The following is a 21,623-nucleotide window of genomic DNA, read 5'->3' on the forward strand; positions in this document are numbered from 1 at the left end:
TGTCCATTGCATTTTTATGGTGATTCGGTACGTTCTGCAGCCAAATGTCTAACCTAGATGCTGCATAATTTCAAAAATGGTTGCTTAAGTTCCTTCAACACTGACTTAAACTCTTTTAATAATTTTGGTTAATAATAACTGTAGTTCCCAACCGTTTTGGCCTTCGACCCATAAAACAAAATCATGAAAGACTTGTGATCCGGATCCTAATATGTTAGTCAACATCAAGACCTGAAGTGTAATTAATAATGTCCAAAGGCTGTAGAGTTTTTACACTTGTAACACCTACTGTAATAGACCATACTCTTAAATGTTATATAGTACCGACACCAGCTATGGCAACCGCCTGGTATTGCAGTTGAACTCTTTGAAAAAAATATGCTCCACCTAAAATACATCATTAATAGATTTGCTCTTATTTTCATTAAGTGTTGAAACTGTTAACGTCTTTAAGAGGTACATTATTGTGAAATCTTTACCCGGAAGTTCTGTGCTTTTACTTTGACTTGCTTTTTTCTTTCTCAGTTTTTCTATAGCAGAAACTCAGCTCCAAACAGCTAGCCAACTAGCCGAAAGAGGCTAGCATTCCTCTTCACAATATTTGATCGACAACAAGGTGTCGCCCTATTTATTGGTGTCTCTCTAGCCTGTTTGTTTTTAGTGCGGCTTTAGAATGAACTGTTTACATTTTAGAGGCCGGTTTGGGGATACATGGGGAGGTTATGAGATGGTCAAATATACCGGCTGTGTTAGCAAACTGTGACAGGCTAACCGTAGCTGTTAGCTTAGGAAGTGTAGCAAGCCGTCCGCCTAACTGAGCGACCATTACTGGAAAAGCGGCTTCAAACCACCGGTTATTGAGCCGCCCCCGTCAATCAGCTGGCATTTTAGGTAAGACTTGCCTGATTAGCTATGATATCGCGCTTTTTCACTTGCTGACTGGTTTGGGAAGTTTTGCTCCTGTTTTATTTAGAAAACCTCAACATAGAGCCGGCTAACCTCTTTAAAAGTTAGCCGGCTAGGCGTATCATACACATATAGACTCGTAACAATACTCTATGCCAGAGAAGCGGCACATGACAGTGCCATTTTTGTTCTGACTTGACAAATGTAACATTGTATCTGGTTCACGGAACTGACGGCAATATGTTAAGCACATACAAGCTTTTGACAGCGTTTTAAAACTGTAAATATGGCTGACATTTTACTCCTGGACCGGGAGTGCTCATATCTGTTGAGTGCAAGATGTTCTTAAAGCTGATTGGCCGTTGAACAGATCAATCAGGTGTTGTTGAAAGCTGATTGGATATGACTTCTGTGTTGTGTTATAGCTGCATTTAACGAGGTGTTTGTAAGATTAAGTCGAGAAAGACCTACTGATAACTCAACCTCGTTATATTCTGTTGTTTCACAAGATTTTCCCCATTATTATTTTAATATCACTTTCATTTGGAAAGTCTATCTATAATTTTTACATACATTTTATCAGCTTAATCTTTGATATACGGTCTTGTTATTCAATTATGAATCTGTATGCTGAATCACACATCTGGAACAGGAAGTAACTCTGAAAGATTCAACTTTTCATTATGTTTATCTTGTCTAAAATGCGTATTCCGGTTAGATTTTGCTGGATTTGTCAATTGTACATACCAAAAAAAGGTAAAAAACAACTCAATTGTACATAACATTTATTTTCTGAGGCAATGGGACCTGGGTAAAGGAAGGCAAAAAATAAATAAAACATAGACGAACACAGCAGGATAATAAAATTTTTTCCTATCACATTTGTAGCTTATGCTACAGTGGCTCTATTAAACTAGACAGACTTTTCTGTAAAACTGATCAAACTCACCTTAGATATATACTCTGGCTCCATTAGATCAGTAAGTCAGGGTGAGTTTCTTCGATATTGTGTTACTAATCAACCTTAAAAAACACACACACACACACAACACAATCTTCTACATTAACATGCTTCTAGTGACATCGCACAAGGTATACCTCAGCTGGTTTCTCTTAAGGGTGTCCATTTTAATTCAAACAAACACAAGTGTGTGTGTCAAACTGCAGGCAGTGCTACTGTGCAGGCAAATGATCATGATAATGAGAATAATAATCAATAATAAAAGGAATAATAATCCATAATAAAAGGAATAATAGTAATCAATAATAATAGGAATAATCAACAATACGTATGTACTGATCGGACTGAAAAATTCAAACTGGAATATTAAAAAATGTATTTGTTTTTTAAATATTGTGCTGTGACCTGTGTATCTATCCGTGTAAATCAGGGGTCACCAACCTTTTCTTAAAACTAAGCTACTTCATTGGTATTTGAACTAGAGGAGTCAGAGTTTCCCTTAAAATGAGTTTTTAATGCGTTGTTATTGATATTGTCATATTTAAATCTATATAAATGCAAGTGTGATTAATAGTAACGCACTTAAAATAAAGTTTTGGTGGTGGATTGTTTGTTTTGTTTTTTTAGAACAGGCTCTTGGGCACCACATGTGGTCCTCGAGGACGACTTGGTGCCTGCGGGCACCATGATGGTGTAAATCTATTAATAAAATTTGCTACTCTGTATAATTAACATTTTATACAAAGCATCAGACTCTACTGTTCCCTAATTTTCTTCTCTCTTTTTTTTTTACTTACAGGAGGGAAAGTGTGAGCAGTGGCCTATGAGGAAGCCACGTCGAACGGGACAGGCGGCCGGAGGAGGCGGAGCAGATGCCAAAAAACCCAACGGGACGGTTGGCGGGCGTGGGGGTGCCCGCCAGCGATCTCCCTCCCCTTACAGCCTTAAAGCGTCTCCGAGTCGCGAAACCCTCTCCTATTCTCAGGCTCAGAAGGTGGTGGAGGTGGAACTGGATGGAAGGCTTCACCGCATCTCCGTCCTGGAACCCTTGGAAGTCATCACGGACGACGAGACGGTGGCTCAGGACATCAGCGAGTGCAACAGCAACAAGGAGAACAGCGAGCAGTCCGCGTCGCCCACCAGCAGCGGGCACACGCCCCGTAAAGTCCCCACGCCCAGAAGCCACAGAAAAGACTCCAGGTACTCCTCTGTCAGGTCAGCCCAGCCTTCTAAGAACCAGTGCCACAACTCCCAACCTCAGACGCCGGAGAAGCCTAGCGCATCAAACCACACCCAGATGACTCTCCCCGAACCCAAGTTTCACGTGGTGGAACCCTTCACCCCGGCGGAGGCGCCTCCTCTGCCGGCAGCTTACTACCGCTACATCGAGTGCTCCCCCGAGGATCAGCAGGCGAAGGCCGAGTACGACATGGACGAGGAGGACGCCGCCTGGCTGGAGATGGTCAACGCCGGCCGGCTCTCTGACGGCCTCTCGGCTGTTTCGCCGGACAACTTTGAGCTGCTGGTGGACCGCTTGGAGGAGGAGGCGTACCGGGAAGCCCGCATCCGGGCGCCCTCGCAAAGCGCCATCGACGACGACGCCTTCTGCTGCGTGTGCTTGGATGACGAATGCCTCAACAGCAACGTCATCCTCTTCTGTGACTCCTGCAACCTGGCCGTGCACCAGGAGTGTTACGGCGTGCCCTACGTCCCTGAGGGACAGTGGCTGTGCCGCTGCTGCCTCCAGTCCCCCCAGAAGCCTTTCGACTGCGTGCTGTGCCCCAACCGGGGAGGCGCCTTCAAGCAAACCAGCGATGGCCGCTGGGCGCACGTGGTGTGCGCTATTTGGATTCCCGAGGTTTGCTTCGCCAACACGGTGTTCCTAGAACCGGTGGAAGGCGTCGGTAACATTCCTCCAGCCCGCTGGAAACTCACCTGCTACCTCTGCAAGCAGAAGGGCCGCGGGGCCTGCATTCAGTGCCACAAGGCCAACTGTTACACGGCTTTTCACGTCACGTGTGCCCAGCGGGCCGGCCTCTTCATGAAGATCGACCCCGTCAGGGAGACGGGCGTCAACGGCACAACGTTCTCTGTTAAGAAGACGGCGTTTTGCGAGACACACACGCCTCCGGGCCAGGAGGCGGAGTCCGACGGGGAAGGCGAAGGGCGGATCGTGGGCAGCAGGGGGCGGGCCAGCAGGGGGCGCAGCGCCTACACGGACGGTCCCGCTTTGCCCAAGAAAGGTAGAAAACTTAAAGATGAGCCAGCGGATGAAAAGAAAGGGAAGAAGAACCCAGAGTCTGAATCCCAGCAGGCGGCGTCTCCACAGGTCACAGTGCCTCAGATTCCCCCAAGCAGGTTTGGTTCTTTCTGTGTCGACCATTGTTTTATCATCATTGATAAGATGTTGCGTTTTTGGGGCGTATTCACTAAATCGTCATGTAGACTTTGGCTGACATTAAGCGGCCGACATTAAGCCTCGTCGGCTCTGACCGGGGATTGAGACGCCAGGAGCTGAAAAGGTTTTTCCCGGTTAGTTAATGGAAAATATGTAGGTGCATCGGGTCGCTGGGACTAAAACTATCTTTCCTGTGGAATCCGTTACTCAGTGAAGAAGACTCAGAGTTAGTGATGTTTAGTATTAGTCTGGAACAATGAGAGGCTACGCAAATATAGACTGAATGAATGAATGAATACATTTGTACATCTCTGTGCTTCCTAAGACTTCATTTTGTTTATGTCTTCATTACTTCAGTTTTAAACCCCTCGCTGATACAAAGCATAACTAAATCTGAGTCCAAACTATTTGTCAAAAGTGGTCGAGTCAAAAGCCCCCGAGTGACCAAGAAACCTGAGATTACCAAACAAATTTTATAGCAAATTATTTTTTTTACCTGCTCCACAAAATATGAGCATATAGTATTTTAATTAAACAAATGAGTCAGATTTTCTGTAGGAACATGATGTGTAAACCATTGTAGATGCAAAACCTATAGGGGCTTTGCATGTTTGCCTTAGAAAAAGATGAACCTCCAGTTTGCAATATTTCTTTGTGCTCGACTAAAATCCTTTTCTCAGCAGAAATAATTTTAAGAAGGATTTTATTTTTATTTAAAAAATCCCGTTTTCATAAATGAATTAATTTATGCAGACCAAAGTCTGCATTTGAGTAAAAGTCCCTGGACAGATGTGGTCCTATTTACTATGAACTAAAAGAGAATATAAAAATTGTGGCTATTAAAAGATGAATACTTTGTGTCGTACCTAACATTTTATATTGCAAGAAGGTTTTAACTTTGTCATAAATTTAGCCAAATTAAGCACAAAAAGTCTCCATCTTCATGAGCCTCCTGTGCTGTTGGGTCAAATCATTCTTGAAGTGTAAAGTTGGAGGCCACACAGCATCAATGAAGGGGCCACAAATGGCCCCCAGGGGACACGTTGGCCACCTCTGTATTCAAGCAAAGTTGTCTTTCCATTTAGAGCGTTCAGCCGCTGAATGTGTTGAAAATATTGGTTCGTTTTTTTCTAAAAATCTTTCAAGTTACAGTAGATGTCTACATTCTTTAAGGGAACACACACAGAGGCTGCTGGTTTAATAATGCTGGCCTGTAGAAGATGTTAAAGACCGTTTAACATCTCAACTACTGTCTCTGTTTAAAGATATTAGTAAAAAACTTTTTCACTAACGTCTGCGCCTGGTTTAAATAATGACTTTTAGATGGACGGAGGATTGAAAACGGCCCAGGATTTCTGATCAGCACATTTCTGTCATGTTGGTTCAAGTCTAAGCCACGATGAGCATCTGCCTTTGGTGGCTGGTTTTGATTTATTAGCCAATTTAGATATGGAGAATTGTAGAGACATAGCAGTTGTGTCAACAGTAAGATAACTGTGCTTATTTCTCATCTTTTACAGGTTGACAATAATCTCCAAAGGAATCCTCATGCAAAGGAAGAACCAGTTTATGCACAGGCTGCATAGCTACTGGTTGCTGAAACGCCACTCGAGAAACGGCGTGGCCCTGGTTCGCCGGTTGCACTCCAACTTCCAGTCCCAAAGGAATACAGAGCAGGTGTTTTGTTTTTTTTTTGTTTTTTTTTCTACATTAGTTGTTAAAATTCAATACTCTACTTCTGACTTGGTGTCTATATAGGCTCTAAAACGAGTTATTTTGTGTAGCCTGAAGTGGACGAGAAGATTTGTGCAGCGAGAGAAGCGCTGAGGTACTGGCAGAAACTTCGGCACGATCTGGAAAAAGCCAGATTGCTGGTGGAGCTCATACGAAAGAGAGAGAAGCTCAAACGAGAACAGGTACGTTTGGAGTAGGCTGGGTATTAACTATCAGGAAAAGCCCAGTTTTCTAATCATGCTTATATATACAAATAAAAAGGACATAAGAGTTTTTGGGCTCCGGAGCTGACATCGTCCAAACATCTGGTGGCGTAGTTTCACCAGGGTGTTTTAGATAAACACAGGAGAAGAAATTAACTGAGTTCATGCAATAAATAAAGTCACAGGCTGAAATTCTAGTGTTCTATGTAAATGTTTGTACACTTTAAGAAAACTGTATTTTTCTTTCTAAAGGGTCAGTAATTAAATGTACTTTAATGCAATTGGATGTCTTTGCAGTTATGGTTTATCTCTCTATTATCGTATTGCAGTTATTCTAATGTTTCCATACAAATTCATCTCTTGACTACGAGGAGCTGAATGAACGCACTGAAGAATAGACTGATAAACCCGATCAATCAAAGATTGTTATATGTAGACTTTGTCTGAATCTGCCAAATAACATCCTTATTTTTGTGTGGTTATCAGTAAATGTGCGATTAAAGCCCGACGCGTCTGTATTTGTTGTCATCTGCAGGTCAAAGTTCACCAGTCAGCTTTGGAGATGCAGCTAACTCCTATGTTGATGCTGCTTCGCTCCGCTTTGGACCAACTCCAGGAGAAGGACACAGCCCAGATTTTTGCCCAGCCAGTCGACTTAAAGGAGGTCAGACTTCTTGTCATCCGTGCAGGCTCCAGGAGCAACTTTTCAACTTGATTTCATCAACTGGAAACTCAGAAACGTTCAAGCGGAACGCTGCCTGAAGTTAGTTTACAACTTAGAAAGCTGGAAAGCCCAAAATGAAACACAATTCACAAAACAGGCACTGATAGCTGCAGGGATGACCTACGGTCCGTGACGTTACCTGGACGGCTCCTATGAAACCAAACAGAGCTATTAAAGTCTGACAATGCTGCTGGGTCATTTAAAATGATTAATTGGCTAGAAGGATGTCAGGGTTTCTCTCCGAACCTGTTGCTCCCACAACATGATCTCTCATAAGCAGAAGACGATCCATGTTGGAATTCTCCGTAATTGGAAAATACGGTTTGCCATAAGTCGAGGTTAATTGATCAGAGGACCCTGGTAGACGGGTGTTGTCTCTGGAGGATGGTGTTTGTTTTGTGGCGTGAGCTCATTTCCGCTTCGGTCCCATTTACAGCGTAATGTCACAAGCACTAGCTCTCAACAGCCCCGATAAAATGCTGAAACGTCGTCTAGGGCAATCTAGCGTTCATTTGTTTGCTTAATTATAAGCAAGCCCTACCCTAAAGCAGTAGTGTTGGTTATGTAACCTTCATAAGTGCCGACCTGGAACCCGCAGCCCCCCTGCAGTCCACACAGCTGGGCTGCAAAGTGAAGCAGTCCCCTGATCAGAGCGTGTGGAGTAGATTATGGGCACAAACTGCAATGGAGTTACATCATAAAGGGTTGTCAAAATGATCAACACACTGACATCATTGATTTTTAAGAAAATAAATTGTATAAAGATGCTAATTTTGGTCAAAATAGATAAAAACTCACCACTTTTTTACCCAAATTGTCGCCGACAGCGCTGCAATAACAGACACTCAGCATCTACCGTCCCCGCAGCCGCTCACCTAATTTGCATATTTGTTTACACGTTCGTGACCCAGGCTGTTGCAGAGCTTTTGCCTAGACAAAAAAAAAAAAGTTCTCAAAATAGTGATTAAATGTGTTTGGAACTAAAAATGACCTTTACAAAATGATTTGTGAATGTTAGTCAGTCAATTATTTTAGCGCAACAGTTTCAGAGATAAAAGATTATTTTAAAAAGGAGCAGGCTGTGTTGGTTTTTCTAAATAAAAAAGCACATTTTAATGTTTCATCAGATTTAAATTCATTTTAAACGTGGATTATAGTTAGTATACGTGCGCAAATATAAACTATACATAATATGGAGTATATCTATCGCATACGCTTTACATCGTTTTACCACATGTTGGGGGAAAAAAAACTTCATTTTGAAGGTGTGGCGGCTTTTATTTTGCCGTGGCAGTGCGCCACGATCAATTACATCTGGCAGAAACCCCGAACAGAGCCGTAGGAAACCTTCCAGACAACATAAGCTAACGCTGCCTGTCTAAATATTAGCTTTACGGACACAGGCAGCCCAGTGGCAGAGATCTGTCGATGGGGACTTCCCCGTCAGGATGTGCTGCCCAGCGCTTCGTTCTCCTGTGGTACGAGTCGAGGCAGGAACGTGTTAACCGGCTGACAGCTCAGCTGGCTGCTAAACGGTAAACCCTCCTCCATTACTTCACCGTTTGGTTATGAAGCTGCTGGGGGTGAATGTAGCTAATGATAACACGGGTTGTGCTGGAACCACACTGAAGCTGACAATTAGAGCTGAAAGAGGTATAAACCCATTAGGCACCTACCCTGCTGCTGTTTATCGCCAAATAAAACGTTATGCAAAATGACCAGAAAGACAGAAATCGTATAGGGCTGCTGCTGAGTACATTTACATGAACAAGATCCTTGTTTACACCAGATTCAAGTTTGTGTTTAGAAACACCGTTTTTGTATAGATTCATCTTTGATTTTTTTTTTTTTCCCTCAAAAGTAAAAGTTTATTTGGAATAATATACAATTGACAGGTAAATTGACGCACACAGTGGCACACTTAAGCGATTATAATAAAATAAACTAACCGCTTGAATGAAGCAAATGTACGTACGTAAGTGTAATCTTATCTACTGTTTTGCCAAACAGGAAGTGACACATTAAAATATTTTGGTAAGGACTATTTTACTCAGCACTGGTGTCCAGGTTTAAAGTTTTTCGCTGAGTGGCAGCCCTAACGTCATGTAATCTCTCTGCAGGACAGAGCCGACGTCCGCTCACTTATAAGCTGCGCGGCCTGGGAAATAGACCGATGAGCTCAAGAGTTTTGTGGGAAACGTCTCCCTAAAATGTGGCTTAAACAAAGATGAACTGTAATGATGTTAAAATAAACTTCAACGATTGATCGTATCTGTGAGGCTAGAAGTTTGTCGCTCCGCTGACGGCCCACTGAGCGATGCGGCTGCTTTATTTGCATTCGAGGCGAGCAGCTGATCGCTCAGGGGAGGATTTTACTGCTCAGTGTGAACGAGCTTAATGAGGTCCTTCTCCACCTGATCTATCCAGGATATTGGGTTTAATACCGGCTTTGCAAAGGCCTTCGATACAGAGTAATTTCCATCTCGGTGTTCTGCGACAGCATCACATCCGCCTTTAAATCTGTGGGAAGCTCAAGGAGGCGTATCTTCCCAAATGTGATGCAGTCGGATTAAAAAGATGTTAATAGTTGTTCAAGTGTAGATTCAAAGTTCCCCTGCTAGTGTTGAAGCTGCTTTGAGTCAGACCCAGCACTAGCTTTTAGCTGAGTTTATGCTGCCGTTGCTGTTTGATCTACGTGTTGTTTTTCATCAGAAACTTCATTGTTGTCAGGGATTTTCTTTTATCCAGTTTTGACGTCTTAACCGACTATAAACACTGAACGAAGGTAGAAAATATAATGCTGATTTTTGAAGGATGGTCTAAAAAAAACCCAAAGCATTTAGCTCTGTTATGATTTTAGATTTATTTAGAGTGCGTTCATGTTTTTTAAGGAACGCTTCTGCTCTGTTGTCAGGTTCCAGACTACCTGGAGTTCATCAGCCATCCAATGGACTTCTCTACTATGCGCTCCAAGCTTGAAAGTCATGCTTACCGCTCAGTGGCTGACCTAGAGGCGGACTTCAATCTGATGGTGTCAAACTGCCTCCTCTACAATGCCAAAGACACGGTCTTCTACAAAACGGCGCTGCGTCTCCGTGACTTGGGCGGCGCCGTGTTGCGGCACGCCCAAAGGCAAGCCACGAACGCCGGCCTCGACCTGGAGTCCGGGATGCACCTCCCTCAGTCACCCCAGAAGAGAGACTTCTACAGCTGCACCTGGGAGGACGGTAAGTTCCTGTAGTCTCAGAGGCAACGTTTGAGTATGCGTCTGTAGATGTTGATCTCTCTCTTTTTTTTTGCCGGTGAGGGGTTTGTTTTAAAGGACGTACCATATGTTTAAAGCATAAGTTTAGGTACTTGTTTCTTATATCTTTGCTTATTTTCTTTTAAAATGTATCTTCTGTCTGTGTTGTATTTAGTTTTCACTGAAGAGTAGGGATGGGTATGGTTAAGGATTTATCGATACTCATCCCGACTTTTTTTTTGAAGGGGAAAAAAACTTAAAAACAAATCATGGTCACTGACTGGTTTAATTTTAAACATTTGGAACAAAAAGTACAAATATTTATTTTATAGAAATATAGCGATAAAATCATTATATAAATAAGTTTATATATTTAAAGAAAATGTTAAAACACTACATCTTGAATAAAAAAGTATGTTGTAGAAAAAATATAGCTACATTGACAAGACAAAAAAAATAATTAAAAACACTCTAAATATGCTCCAAACAAAAAGTACTCCATAAGATAATTTAAAAATATAAAAAAATTTTTTTTACCTGAATCCAAACTGCATTTATACATTTGGTTTAGTGTCAATTTTAACCAAAATATAGCAGAGACACCCACAGCGCATGAGCTGAATAAATAAGAGGCTTTAAGTGCAACAGTTTCAGAGGAAAAAAAAAATCCCATTAGCCATTAAAGATTTATAATATATTTGCATCCCGCTTTGTAATCTAGTGGAAGCTTTGCTCGTTTCCAATGGGAAAACAGACTTCATGCTGAGTTTGCTGCGGCAGCACGGCGGCTCAGACTGACTGACCGCCTGACTGAGCTTTCAAAGCGGGAGCGGCTCACAGCTGATGGTTTGCTGACTGTAAACTCTGAGCGATCGGTGCGTTTACTTGTTGCTAAAGTCTCAAACAACACGGAAAAAGACGCTAGACCGATACCTTGTCTCCTTGAATAAAATAGTCTTTAGAGCGTTCTGAAAAGTTGCTAAATAGTTGGCAACAGTGTTGATGAACGTAAGCGAGGCGAACATGTGAGAGCGGAGCGTTAGCCCCTCCTACCAGTCCCCTCAGCGTGAAGATCAGCAAAACAATGTTGTCTTAGTTGGTGTCTCTGAAAAATTGAGTACAACCTTATAAATCCCGTTAGGAGGACAGATGAGGCTGAAGCTTGTCCAACGTGGCCCCACGATCGTTTTGGTACCCACCCCTGCTGAAGAGTGATATTGTGCGAGGTCTTGTGATGCAGCTCTTGGTTTTTTTTTTTGTGTGATAACATTTAAGTACGTCTTTGCACTGAACTGTGACACACGGCTAACTGTTCAGTCGGTCACCTTGATCAAGATTTGTAACTATTGTTGTAAACAGGCGTGAACACTGAAGTTGTCATTAGGGATATCATCAACTATGTTCCACCTTTTAATCCAAGTAAAAACATGACTGTGCTCAGTTGACAGCGTTCTGGATCCGGACAACCGTCTCCACATGACCGTGGAAGAACAGCTGAAGGAGCTTCTAGAGAAACTAGACTTTGTCTCCTCCATGCGGTGCAGCGGCGCCCGTACCAAGCGCATCCGCCTGCTGCGGCGCGAGATCAACAAGCTGCGACACAGACAGGGTCAGCCCACGGCCCACGGCATTCACAACGGGCATTTCAAAGAAGAAGGAGAAGATGACGAGGAAGACGACGACGAGGACGCCAAGGCGGACGGTAGCCTTTCGTGCTCAGACAAAGGTGCGTGGTGAAATGCTCTGAATGATCCGCAGCATGCAATTGGCAGTGCATGAACCTGTTTGAAAGACTAATTTGTTTCAGTGAGATCGGTTGTGAACATGAGCTAACAGAACATTGTCCTCAGGTAATTGAGCCAGGGTCCCCCCCACGCACCAACCCCAACCACCCCACTGTCTGCAGTCTAGTAAGTAGGGGCCCAGAGAGTCTCGTTAGCCATGGCTGCTTTACAACTCCTCTCTTCTAGTGCACTCTGTGTTTGCACCTCCTTTTTATACATCACCCTCATGGATTCACTACTCTCCTCGGGCCACTTTCAGTCATGCCATATCATCTCACCTCCGACTACAGCCTGGTCCGGTCAGACACTCATCGCTGAGGACGACTTCAAAACACGATCGAATTGACCCGTGTAAAATTAGAGATGCACTGATCGGGGTTTAATGCCCAACCTCTGATCTCCAGTTTGTCCCGCCAAAAAGCAAAAACTACAATATAAGAAGATGTGAGAACGGCATTCAAAATATTTCTTCTAGCCTTCCTGCTTCCAGCGGTTGTTGTTATTTATAAGAGCCAGAGGCGACGTCACACTGTGTGTGAGAACAGCTGCTGTTAAAAGAAGGGGGTTTGTAATTTAAAAAAAACAAACAAGAAAATGAAGGCGTTTACCATTTAAACTAAATAAATGTTAGACATTGGAACAGCTTGCATTATAGAAGGTATGGGTATACTTTTCAAATGGCTGCCGATGTTCCCAGAAAGCTGCAGGTTCATGACAGAGAGATGGAGCTCAAAAGGATAAAACAGAGCAACTTGGTTTGCTGTCTTCTGTTCAGCCTGTTTGACCCATTTATTGAAGGTCTAAATCCAGACATTTCTGGATCATTGTTTACAAAATAGTAATATTTAAAAAAATGTTTACATCTTGTAGTTCCCCCCAGCTTCATTTTAAATGTCTCACCGATAATGGAAATGATCTGAGTCTTCTTCGCTCAGTAACAACTTCCACACCAATGAGTGTTTTTTGTGGCCTTGACCTGGTTAGGCTTCAATTTGATTCAGTGCATTGATTGGAAAAATCCACAGGATTATAATGTCTTTCTTTTAAATTCCCGGCCATGTGATGTCAGGTCCTGGCCACTCAAGCTAAAAGTCGTCTGATTCTGGTCCCCGTCTGATTTTTCTCGGTGCATCTCTGTGTGAAAACGTTGGCTTGTTGCTGGTGTACAGTGGTGAGAGCAATGCTCTTTAGTCACTCGTCTTGATCGACCATTTTTACTGGAACACCTTCTGGGCTGTGGTTAATGTGTAAGGACTAAAACCTACTCATCGGATAAAGACACCATCTTCTTGTGTGACACCACCACGTCATACTGCGTACTACATAACCCTCATTGATCATGAATGCTGAGTGAGATTTAAATTGTCTTTGCATGTACTTTATTTATTTTTTTTAGATGACATCAAATCCACTTCGCCCCCAAGACTGGAACCTAGAGGACCGTCTCCTCCCCCACGACAAGGGGACGCCCCTCTGGAGCCCCCCACGCTGCGGCCGATGACGGGGGAGGCCCGATCCCTCACGGTGGGCTGCAAGCGCCTTAGAATGAACAGCGACCTCCCAAGCAGCGCCTCGGAGAACATTATTTGCACTAAAGCACAAGAGCGTCGTACGACCCCACCCCCCGCTTTGCACAGTGAGGGGCAGGTTGTGGCCAACGGCCTGCCGGTGCCCTGCACCTCTCTGCGGCCTGCCGCCGGGGGGGTCGGACGACGGACCTCCGTGTTGTTCAAGAAGGCAAAGAACGGAGCTAAGCTTTGCAGGGAAAGGGACAACCCTGTGTTGAACGGGAAGGGGCCGCAGGACGAGAGTACGAGTCGCAACCCCACGGCTCCCAGTTCAGCTGCCAGCTCCCCCTCTTCCACCCCGGTGTCCAGGACCCCCCAGAAAAGCCCAGGTCCTCCCACGCTTCACGAAGTATGGACCGGATCGTCAGACACCGAGCTGGAGAGGACGGTGAATCATGCACTGGAAAGCGGTAAAAAAGCTCAACCACTTTATTGGCTCCTACTTAAAGTTGATTAAAAATGTTAGCTCACCTCTCCTGGTGGCTTATAATTGCTTCAGTCGTTTAGCTCTGGAAATAGCTCCACGTCTTAGCTGCATTGCAATCAGTCTCAATATTGGAACCCGCCGGTGTTGTGCAGCAATGACAGAATAAATGTGTCGGTCTGTTTTTCAGTAGAGAAACAAATTTGCAACGACTTTGCAATTTATTTGTTTAGAAGGGTTGCTGGGGTGAATGTGGCCCAAAGACAGGAGCCGATGAACAGAAGGTCGGTTTGTTTTAACCAAACACGCTGGGTGTCAGCTTAGTAAATCCCTACCAGGCGGAGGTCAGTCCGACTTAGTTTGGTTTGATCATCATAGTTCAAAAAAGGCAGCTGGTCCAAACCAGAATAAATGACAATCTGGGGTAAAATAACACTTTCACACATGGATTTAGTTCATATCAGTGTTGTAGTAAAGTCACTATGCCTCGAGTCCGAGTCCAGGTTCGAGTCTCCAGTGTTCAAGTCCGAGTCAAGTCCAAGCCATTAAAAAAAAATCTGAGTCGAGTCCGAGTCGAGTCCTTATTGATCAAGTCGAGTCCAAGTTCCGCACTAAAGTAAGCATAGCCTACATGTTTTTAAACTAAAAAAAAATCCACACTCCACCACATTGCACTAATAATTTAGATATTAAAATCATACACCAAATAATATTATAATGACATATTAAAACTATAGCCCAATGATATTAAAAAAAAAGTCGAGTCTTTTTCTCAATTTCCGAGTCAGAATGATCTGAATGTAGGAGCCGAGTCCAAGTTCGAGTCATGAGTCTCTAAATTTAGCTAATGACTCGAGTTCGAGTCTCTGACTTGAGTACTACAACACTGGTTCATATCACAATATATGTGAGATTTGAGCCTTGTTGTGGCCATTTATCTCCACAGTGGGACTTAAATATAACAAACGTTAACCTGACACACACTGGTTTAAGAACATGGATTTAAAATGACATGGGCTGACGGGTAAACAGACTATTGGTACGCAACGCAGGGGGTGAGATGACATGGACGTCAGTACTTCTGCAGTAAATGTAAATATGCTTGAATCAGTAAATAGTCGATGGACATTGATTCCTTCACCAGGGGAGAAGCTTGAAGACACGCATGTGATCAGATCTCCTGACGCTAATCGAACCTTTCTGACAAAACTTTTAACGTCAAGGCTCCGTCCAGCAAAACCATCCTCTGAAGTGTTGTAGGAGAAAGTTGGACTGATGGTGAATTCTCCATTTGTGAAACTAGTTCTGTTTTATTCATGGGTCCTTAGTTCATTCCTCAAGGCTGAGTGCATATGTCTCCATTTAAGCCGTTATAATTGGTCATATTAATGCACTTCTACTTAATTCAGCTTTAATTTTTTTCTATTTCTTTCAGGAAATAAAACGCCTTTTAATGATCTCTCTTTTTTTTTTTCCCTCTGGTCTGTATCAGGAGGCAGCCTCAGCGTTTTCACCCAGGATGAACGGTTCTGTTAGACTTTCATTCGGGGGTTTCCTGATTTGTGTTTTAAGCGTTTTGTGCTTTTTAACCAGCAGCGGCGTCCCCCATTGTAGCGTTTCGCTGTGACCTAGACGGGGCTGTAGGTAACGCATTCTCATTTCTCTGCTCCGGTTTCAGCGCTGACCAACGGCTTTGACTCCGAGTCCAGATCCTGTCCCGTCCTTCACAAAGAAATGTAAGATGAAGGTGATTATCTCCTCTGACCGGCGTTGGTGCCGGCTGACCGGTCTGCTAACACAAACCGTGCGTTTGTTCTTCCAGCAACTCGCTGCCCAAACGGAGCCTCGGAAAGCCGTCTCTTTCCAAAGTTCCTCTTCTGGACATGGTCAACGGAGATGCGGATTACACCGGTACTTCATTTTATACCCTGCTGCCATAATAATGTGTTGTTTCCGTTTGATATGTGTAAATTATTATAAATGATGCGAATGTGCTCTGCTGCGTTTTAGGCAATGGGAGTCAGTCAACAGAGGAGGAGACAGAGCTGGAGCCCTTAGCCCTGGTGTGGGCGAAGTGCCGAGGATATCCCTCCTATCCCGCCCTGGTGAGCTTCTCACATTCCCCGTCATCTCGTACGTAGACATAGTAGCTCTAAGTTGCCTTTGGGTCTGTTTGCCTTAGATAATTGACCCAGAGATGCCAGAGGAGGGCCTGCTGCTCAACGGGATTCCTATCCCTGTGCCACCCAAAGACGTGCTCAGCCTGGGCGAGCAGCGGCAGGAGGAGACCAACGAGAGGCTCTACCTGGTGCTGTTCTTCGATAATAAGAGGACGTGGTGAGTTTCCAGGATAATCAGACGCAAAGACAAAGTTTTTGTTTGTCGGGTTCCAAGCACAAACTTTATTTTATCAGGATTTTAAGGGACAGATCAGTGCTTCTCAAATAGTGGTGTGTGAAGGTACTGCAAGGGGGGGGGGGGTGCAAGACAAGCCTTGTCTTTATTTGTCCAGAAAATACAGGCCTGCTAAATGTAACAATAGCACCCCCTGCTGTTTGGTTTGTCCCCACAGTCAATATTATGCATACTATTATTAAACTCCTACAAATGTACAAAACTTAATGTAACTGAAGTTTGTCTTTAATATTTACAGGTTGATATTATTTTTGCCATAGCTAGTTAAAAGTTGACTGCAGGTACAAGTCGGGCTAGAAGCCATTTATATTGTTGTTAATATTGTATAAAGTGTGGCAGTGTTGAAACATTCTAGTTGTTAGAAACCATTATGTTATAAAGGGACCCATATATATAGGCAAGGCAAATTTATTTATATAGCACAATTCAGTACAAAGACAATGCAAAGTGCTTTACATGATTAAAATATAGCAAAAATAAAACAGAATAAAAGCAAGTAGGAATAAAATGTAGATAGAAAATAGAACATTAAAAAAAATATATGTAATAAACTTTAAAAGGGATTCTGGGTAATCTTCAGAGCAACAGCTTTAATGCATTAAAGCAGAAAACAATAAAAGTAAAACTTTTCACCCATTTTGTGGGGGTGAGGGTCCGTGAAAAATGTTCCTACCTGTAAAGGGGGGGGGGGGGGGGCTTTGAGAACCACTGCTCTAGATCAGCACTAAGCGGTGCCTCTTTGTGAAGCGTCAATGACTGATGGGTTTTCAGAATATTTTAGACATGAAAATCTAAAAATCGTTCATGTGGATTTACCCACATTTGCTCTGATGAAACCCGTCCCAACCAGTTTGCTTCAGCAGGAAGACTGCCATTCATTTTCTGCTGCTGTTTCGTTCATTTACACTAATGATGGAGTACATTTTAAAATTATACTCTTTTATATGCACACGCGCTCACCTGTATTGTAAAAACCACTCCTGGTTAAACCAGCGAAACGCTTCAAACGTTCTGCTGCAGTTAAGTGCAAAGTGAAGCAGCAGGGCGACATTGGTGTTGTGATCCAAGGTCCCTCAGTGTTTTGATTCACTGCGCCTCAGGAAGTGTGACATAAGCGTTGCACCCTTGGGATCATGTGGCCAACTTGAGTCATTTTCATCTAATTTAAATACAGCTGTTCTTTAAAGGTCTCAGAGGTTTTTAAAGAGACCCTCTGTGAACTAATGGCACCATGAACTCACCAGACAGGTCAAAAGCAAAGTTGTAGGGAAGTTTACCGTAAACTCAACTTCCCAAAACCGAGGATCCGGCCCAACAGCAACCCTACCAACACATCAGGTGAGACCACAAGTCTACGTGCTGATCGGTGTGTGTGAGGGGGAAAAAAAAACACTTCCCATCATCTCTACCCTTACACATGGTGGTGACAGCATCACGCTGTGGGAATAACTTCTGTAGCAGGGATGGGGAAGCAGCTTAGAAGGTAGACGGAGCTAAATACGGAGCAGTCCTGGAAGAAAATCACTAAAAGGCTGCACAAGACTAGGGAGGAGGTTCACCTTCCAGCAGGGCAGCACAAAGAAGAACGTCTGAAGAAATTCAGCCTCCACATGTGCTACGCTGCTGGAGGCGTCCTCCAGAAGACTCGCTGCTGCTGTTGTAGCAAAAGGCGATGCTGGGAAGTTTAGAGTCCAGAGGATGGGCGCAAGTTCACGCCACACTGTTTCCATTTTTAACTGAAAACCATTGAAGGCTTATCTTCCGCTTTCACTATTTTGTGTGTCTGTGTGTTGGTTCATCTGATGAAATCCCAGCAGAATACATTTAACATCCAATGGGACTCTATGTAATTGATGTTAAATCTGTCTCTGACTGGATGTTAGGGGCCTTAACATTACATTTGTTGTGAATTGGTGCTGTGGACATGAGTTGATTTAACGTTTGTGTTGTAATTTGAAAAAGATCATAGGGAGTGAATACTTAACAACATGATTCCCAGAACTGGATTTAAGTCAGTATAGTATAAAATACACAACTAGACCACTGGTATCATGACCAAATAAAGGTGAAGGTCACTTTGATTTCATGAGACGTATCACACAGTAATTATAAAAAAAAAAAAGCACCCGTAATAACATAATTCTGTCTCCGGGATTGTAGGCAGTGGCTCCCTCGTGACAAGCTGACCCCTCTGGGCGTGGACGACACCGCTGACAAGTTACGCATAATGGAGGGCCGCAAGTCCAGCATCCGCAAGTCCGTACAGGTGGCCTACGACCGCGCCATGATCCACCAGAGCCGGGTCACCCACAACCACTGCTTCGTGACCTCCAACTACCTGTAGAGGGCAGCGGTGAGCTGGGACGGTGCAGGTTGTCCTCCCTAGCTGACCCACTGGTGTGTAAATGAAGAGACGTTAAGCCCCACGTTGCTGCAGTAAGCGTTAACTTCCCCCGTTCAGGGATGTATGGAGGCGTCTGCTTACTCCCACCTGGATGTTATGAAATCTGTGAGTCTGATCCAACGTAAAAGATCTCATATCGATCCTGCTGCCAAGGGATCAAGCCGGTCAGAGAAGAGATTAGACGTTTCAAACGAACTGCAGGAGACTGATGAATGCATCACTGCCTTCTTTTATACAACAGCTTTTCTAGGTTTTAAACTTTTTACAGAAGACTCGTGTATATTTTACTGGCATAGTTTTTTTTTTTTTGTTTTTTTTTTTACATATGTCTGTGTGTCATTCTAATTTAATGTTTCAAACGCGTATTTCAATCAGCCTTTTAAAGGGGCGAACCAGGCTCTGTGTGACGATGAAATCATTCCTGCAGTTTTTGTCTTTAAATGTAAATCTATTGTAGTCTGTGGGTTTGCATCGTGTGCAATCGTGGCGTTGGACACAACGAGCCGAGCCGCAATTTCTTTCTGAAATCTCTTCTTTTGATACAGAGAAATAATTTATTTATGGAAGACAATCTATAGAAATAAAGTTATATTGGTTAAATTGAGTTCTTATTTAAGAAGGAAAAAAAATGGAGTGAGGTTTTTAAAAGAAAGTGCCGTCAGCGTTTGAACAGGCGGCTTCATGTTTTTGCAGATTTTCACTGAACGCCAAGCACCAGCTTTCGCTGTTACCCACCCAATGATTCTATTTATTCCCAGGAGCCCAATTTTATCCAATGAAAAGTACACCCTGATAAGCTTATTGCTACTGTTATATTTTACCAGTTAACCAAACTTCTTTAACCAGTTGTTTCCACATTTTGGGAAATATCCTATTAAAGAAAAAAACTGATGTATGTGTCTGGAGTTCTGTGGTGTTTTTTTTTTTTTCCTTTAACCCTTTATCACAACATTATATATAACTGCATTGCATTTCAGCGACAGGTTTTAAAAAAGAAAGTATAATTTCCAGGGTTATTTAAAGTTTTATCTTTAATTCAAGATCTAAATACACTGATATTCCCATAGTATGTCTTAAATCACGTTGGGTTGTGTTCCTTTATTCCTACTTCATTTTTATTTTGATTGAAATCTGTACTAAGTTTACTGTATACTGTAGGAAGGCAATGTCGGTGAGCCATGGTGTTAAAAATGCTTGAGGTATTTGCCAGAGCTAAACAAAAGGAACGTTAAATGGCTTTAGCGATCAAGGTACATATTAGGTATTAAAATCATTAAGTTATTTTTCAGAATTGATTTAGACTAAATATGAAACCGTAATTCTCTTCAAATTTACTGAAACCACTTTCTGTTCATCTGATTCAGTAGTTCTACACATTTGGATGACTAGGTAAGCCAGGGTGCCACGCCTTCAGGGAGGATCAGACCTCTAAATATTCCTGTTTTAGCGATGCTACACATCATGTCTGCATATATATGGCAAGGCTTTAGGATGGACAAATATTGATACCCAGAAGCTCTGCACTGAAGGAGATTCACTCACCTCTGCATCCTGAATGCTTGAATTGGCACATCCTAACAAATTTTTCATTAGGTTGGCGAATAATGGACTGTCTGGGGATGTTTGGAGCCTTGGATTTTGAGCCACAGGTGATTAGTGGCTCCTAAAGATGTAAAGACAAGTAGGGCTAGACTGTCTGTATGCCGCTTAACTCTCTCAGAGCCTTTTTCTACATATCATCTGAATCAAAAACTGTGGATGTGGTCAGCTGGTTGCTCAACACAATTGATAAAATTTTCTCAACGAGAAGACCAGGCGCAGGGAGCCGAGCTGTCCTGTAGAGACACATGCAGCTGGATACACCCTGGATGATGTGTCTATTTGGTCCATGGAGGATGTGGAAGATGTGTACATCAATCAGATTTATGATAATATGATTTCTGCTTATTGTTGCCGGCGGTTACCTGGTATATCAGCAAATACAGAAGATCTCAGCAGCGGTTCTATCCTTGGTAAGGCTGCCGGGGGTGTGTGAGGGTTTAAACCGAGCTGCGATCACCCAGACTCAAATGCTTTGTGAGCAAAACCGCATGCTGGATATGATCATTGCACAGCATCACAGGCCGACAGTGGGCTGAACTCAATGGAAAAGACCTCGGGGAAGTTCTAGCTCGATTTACGGCAGAAGGACCAACAAATTCGGCTGTTTGGGACTCATCACTGAGATCCACCAGCAAAGACTTTCATAGTCAGCCTGAGACAAAACAATCTGCTTGTTACTGAATTCAGCTCGCGATGCTGACCTTGGAGGCTGGTTTATCTCCAACTCTCCTGGATGTTATACAAACAGGACGCTTTACCCCCCGCCCACCCATTCATGACTCCTGTGACCTGCAACAGTGATCTACTGAACTGCTGATAACACGCATGAACATGGCAATAAATACACCCTCCTATGACTCACTGCCTTCACTGTGTACATTATGCTTTAATGATGTTGTGTATGTTCCTTTTTTTGTGCTGAGGGTTTTTTTATCTGCATCCTCCTACTGTCCCCCCTAAGAGGCAGTGACGGATATGCACCTTTTTTTTCTCAACCATCATAATTTATTCCTTTTCTATACCCTGGAAAAGGCAGCGTGGCCTCAGTGAAACGGTCTCCCATGTGTGTCTTTCCCTTCTTGGGTTGTACTGAAACGTAATTTCCTCCACGAGGGACAATAAAGTGATTCAATTCAGTTCACAGCAGAAATAACTTACCCCATCCTGATTTTACACTTCAAAGTTATGATAGAACCTGATTTTCCTCGTGTTTGGACCCTCGTGTCCTATCTTACCAACGTATTTGGTAAGGTGTG

At 43.2% G+C, this 21,623-nt stretch overlaps 1 protein-coding gene across 2 annotated transcripts; it reads left to right on the plus strand.

The window, feature by feature from the left end:
* The first annotated feature begins 530 nt into the window (after positions 1-530).
* Positions 531-19,668, plus strand: brpf3b (bromodomain and PHD finger containing, 3b). Of its 2 annotated transcripts, XM_012861897.3 has the most exons (13): positions 531-891; positions 2,667-4,225; positions 5,786-5,942; positions 6,050-6,181; positions 6,738-6,866; positions 9,841-10,153; positions 11,612-11,896; positions 13,351-13,932; positions 15,625-15,682; positions 15,769-15,857; positions 15,957-16,051; positions 16,129-16,283; positions 18,522-19,668. In XM_012861897.3, exons 2-13 carry the CDS (start codon positions 2,691-2,693, stop codon positions 18,703-18,705), a joined length of 3,714 nt encoding a protein of 1,237 aa, XP_012717351.2. In that variant the 5' UTR covers positions 531-891; positions 2,667-2,690; the 3' UTR covers positions 18,706-19,668. The 2 variants fall into 2 exon arrangements, 1 of the variants encoding a protein (XP_012717351.2); XR_002428130.2 differs by lacking the exons at positions 16,129-16,283; positions 18,522-19,668 and having other exon boundaries at positions 15,625-15,693; positions 15,957-15,973.
* The last annotated feature ends 1,955 nt before the right edge of the window (positions 19,669-21,623 follow it).

This window comes from Fundulus heteroclitus, chromosome 1 (genome assembly GCF_011125445.2).
Source record: "Fundulus heteroclitus isolate FHET01 chromosome 1, MU-UCD_Fhet_4.1, whole genome shotgun sequence".
NCBI classification, from domain to species: Eukaryota; Metazoa; Chordata; class Actinopteri; order Cyprinodontiformes; family Fundulidae; genus Fundulus; species Fundulus heteroclitus.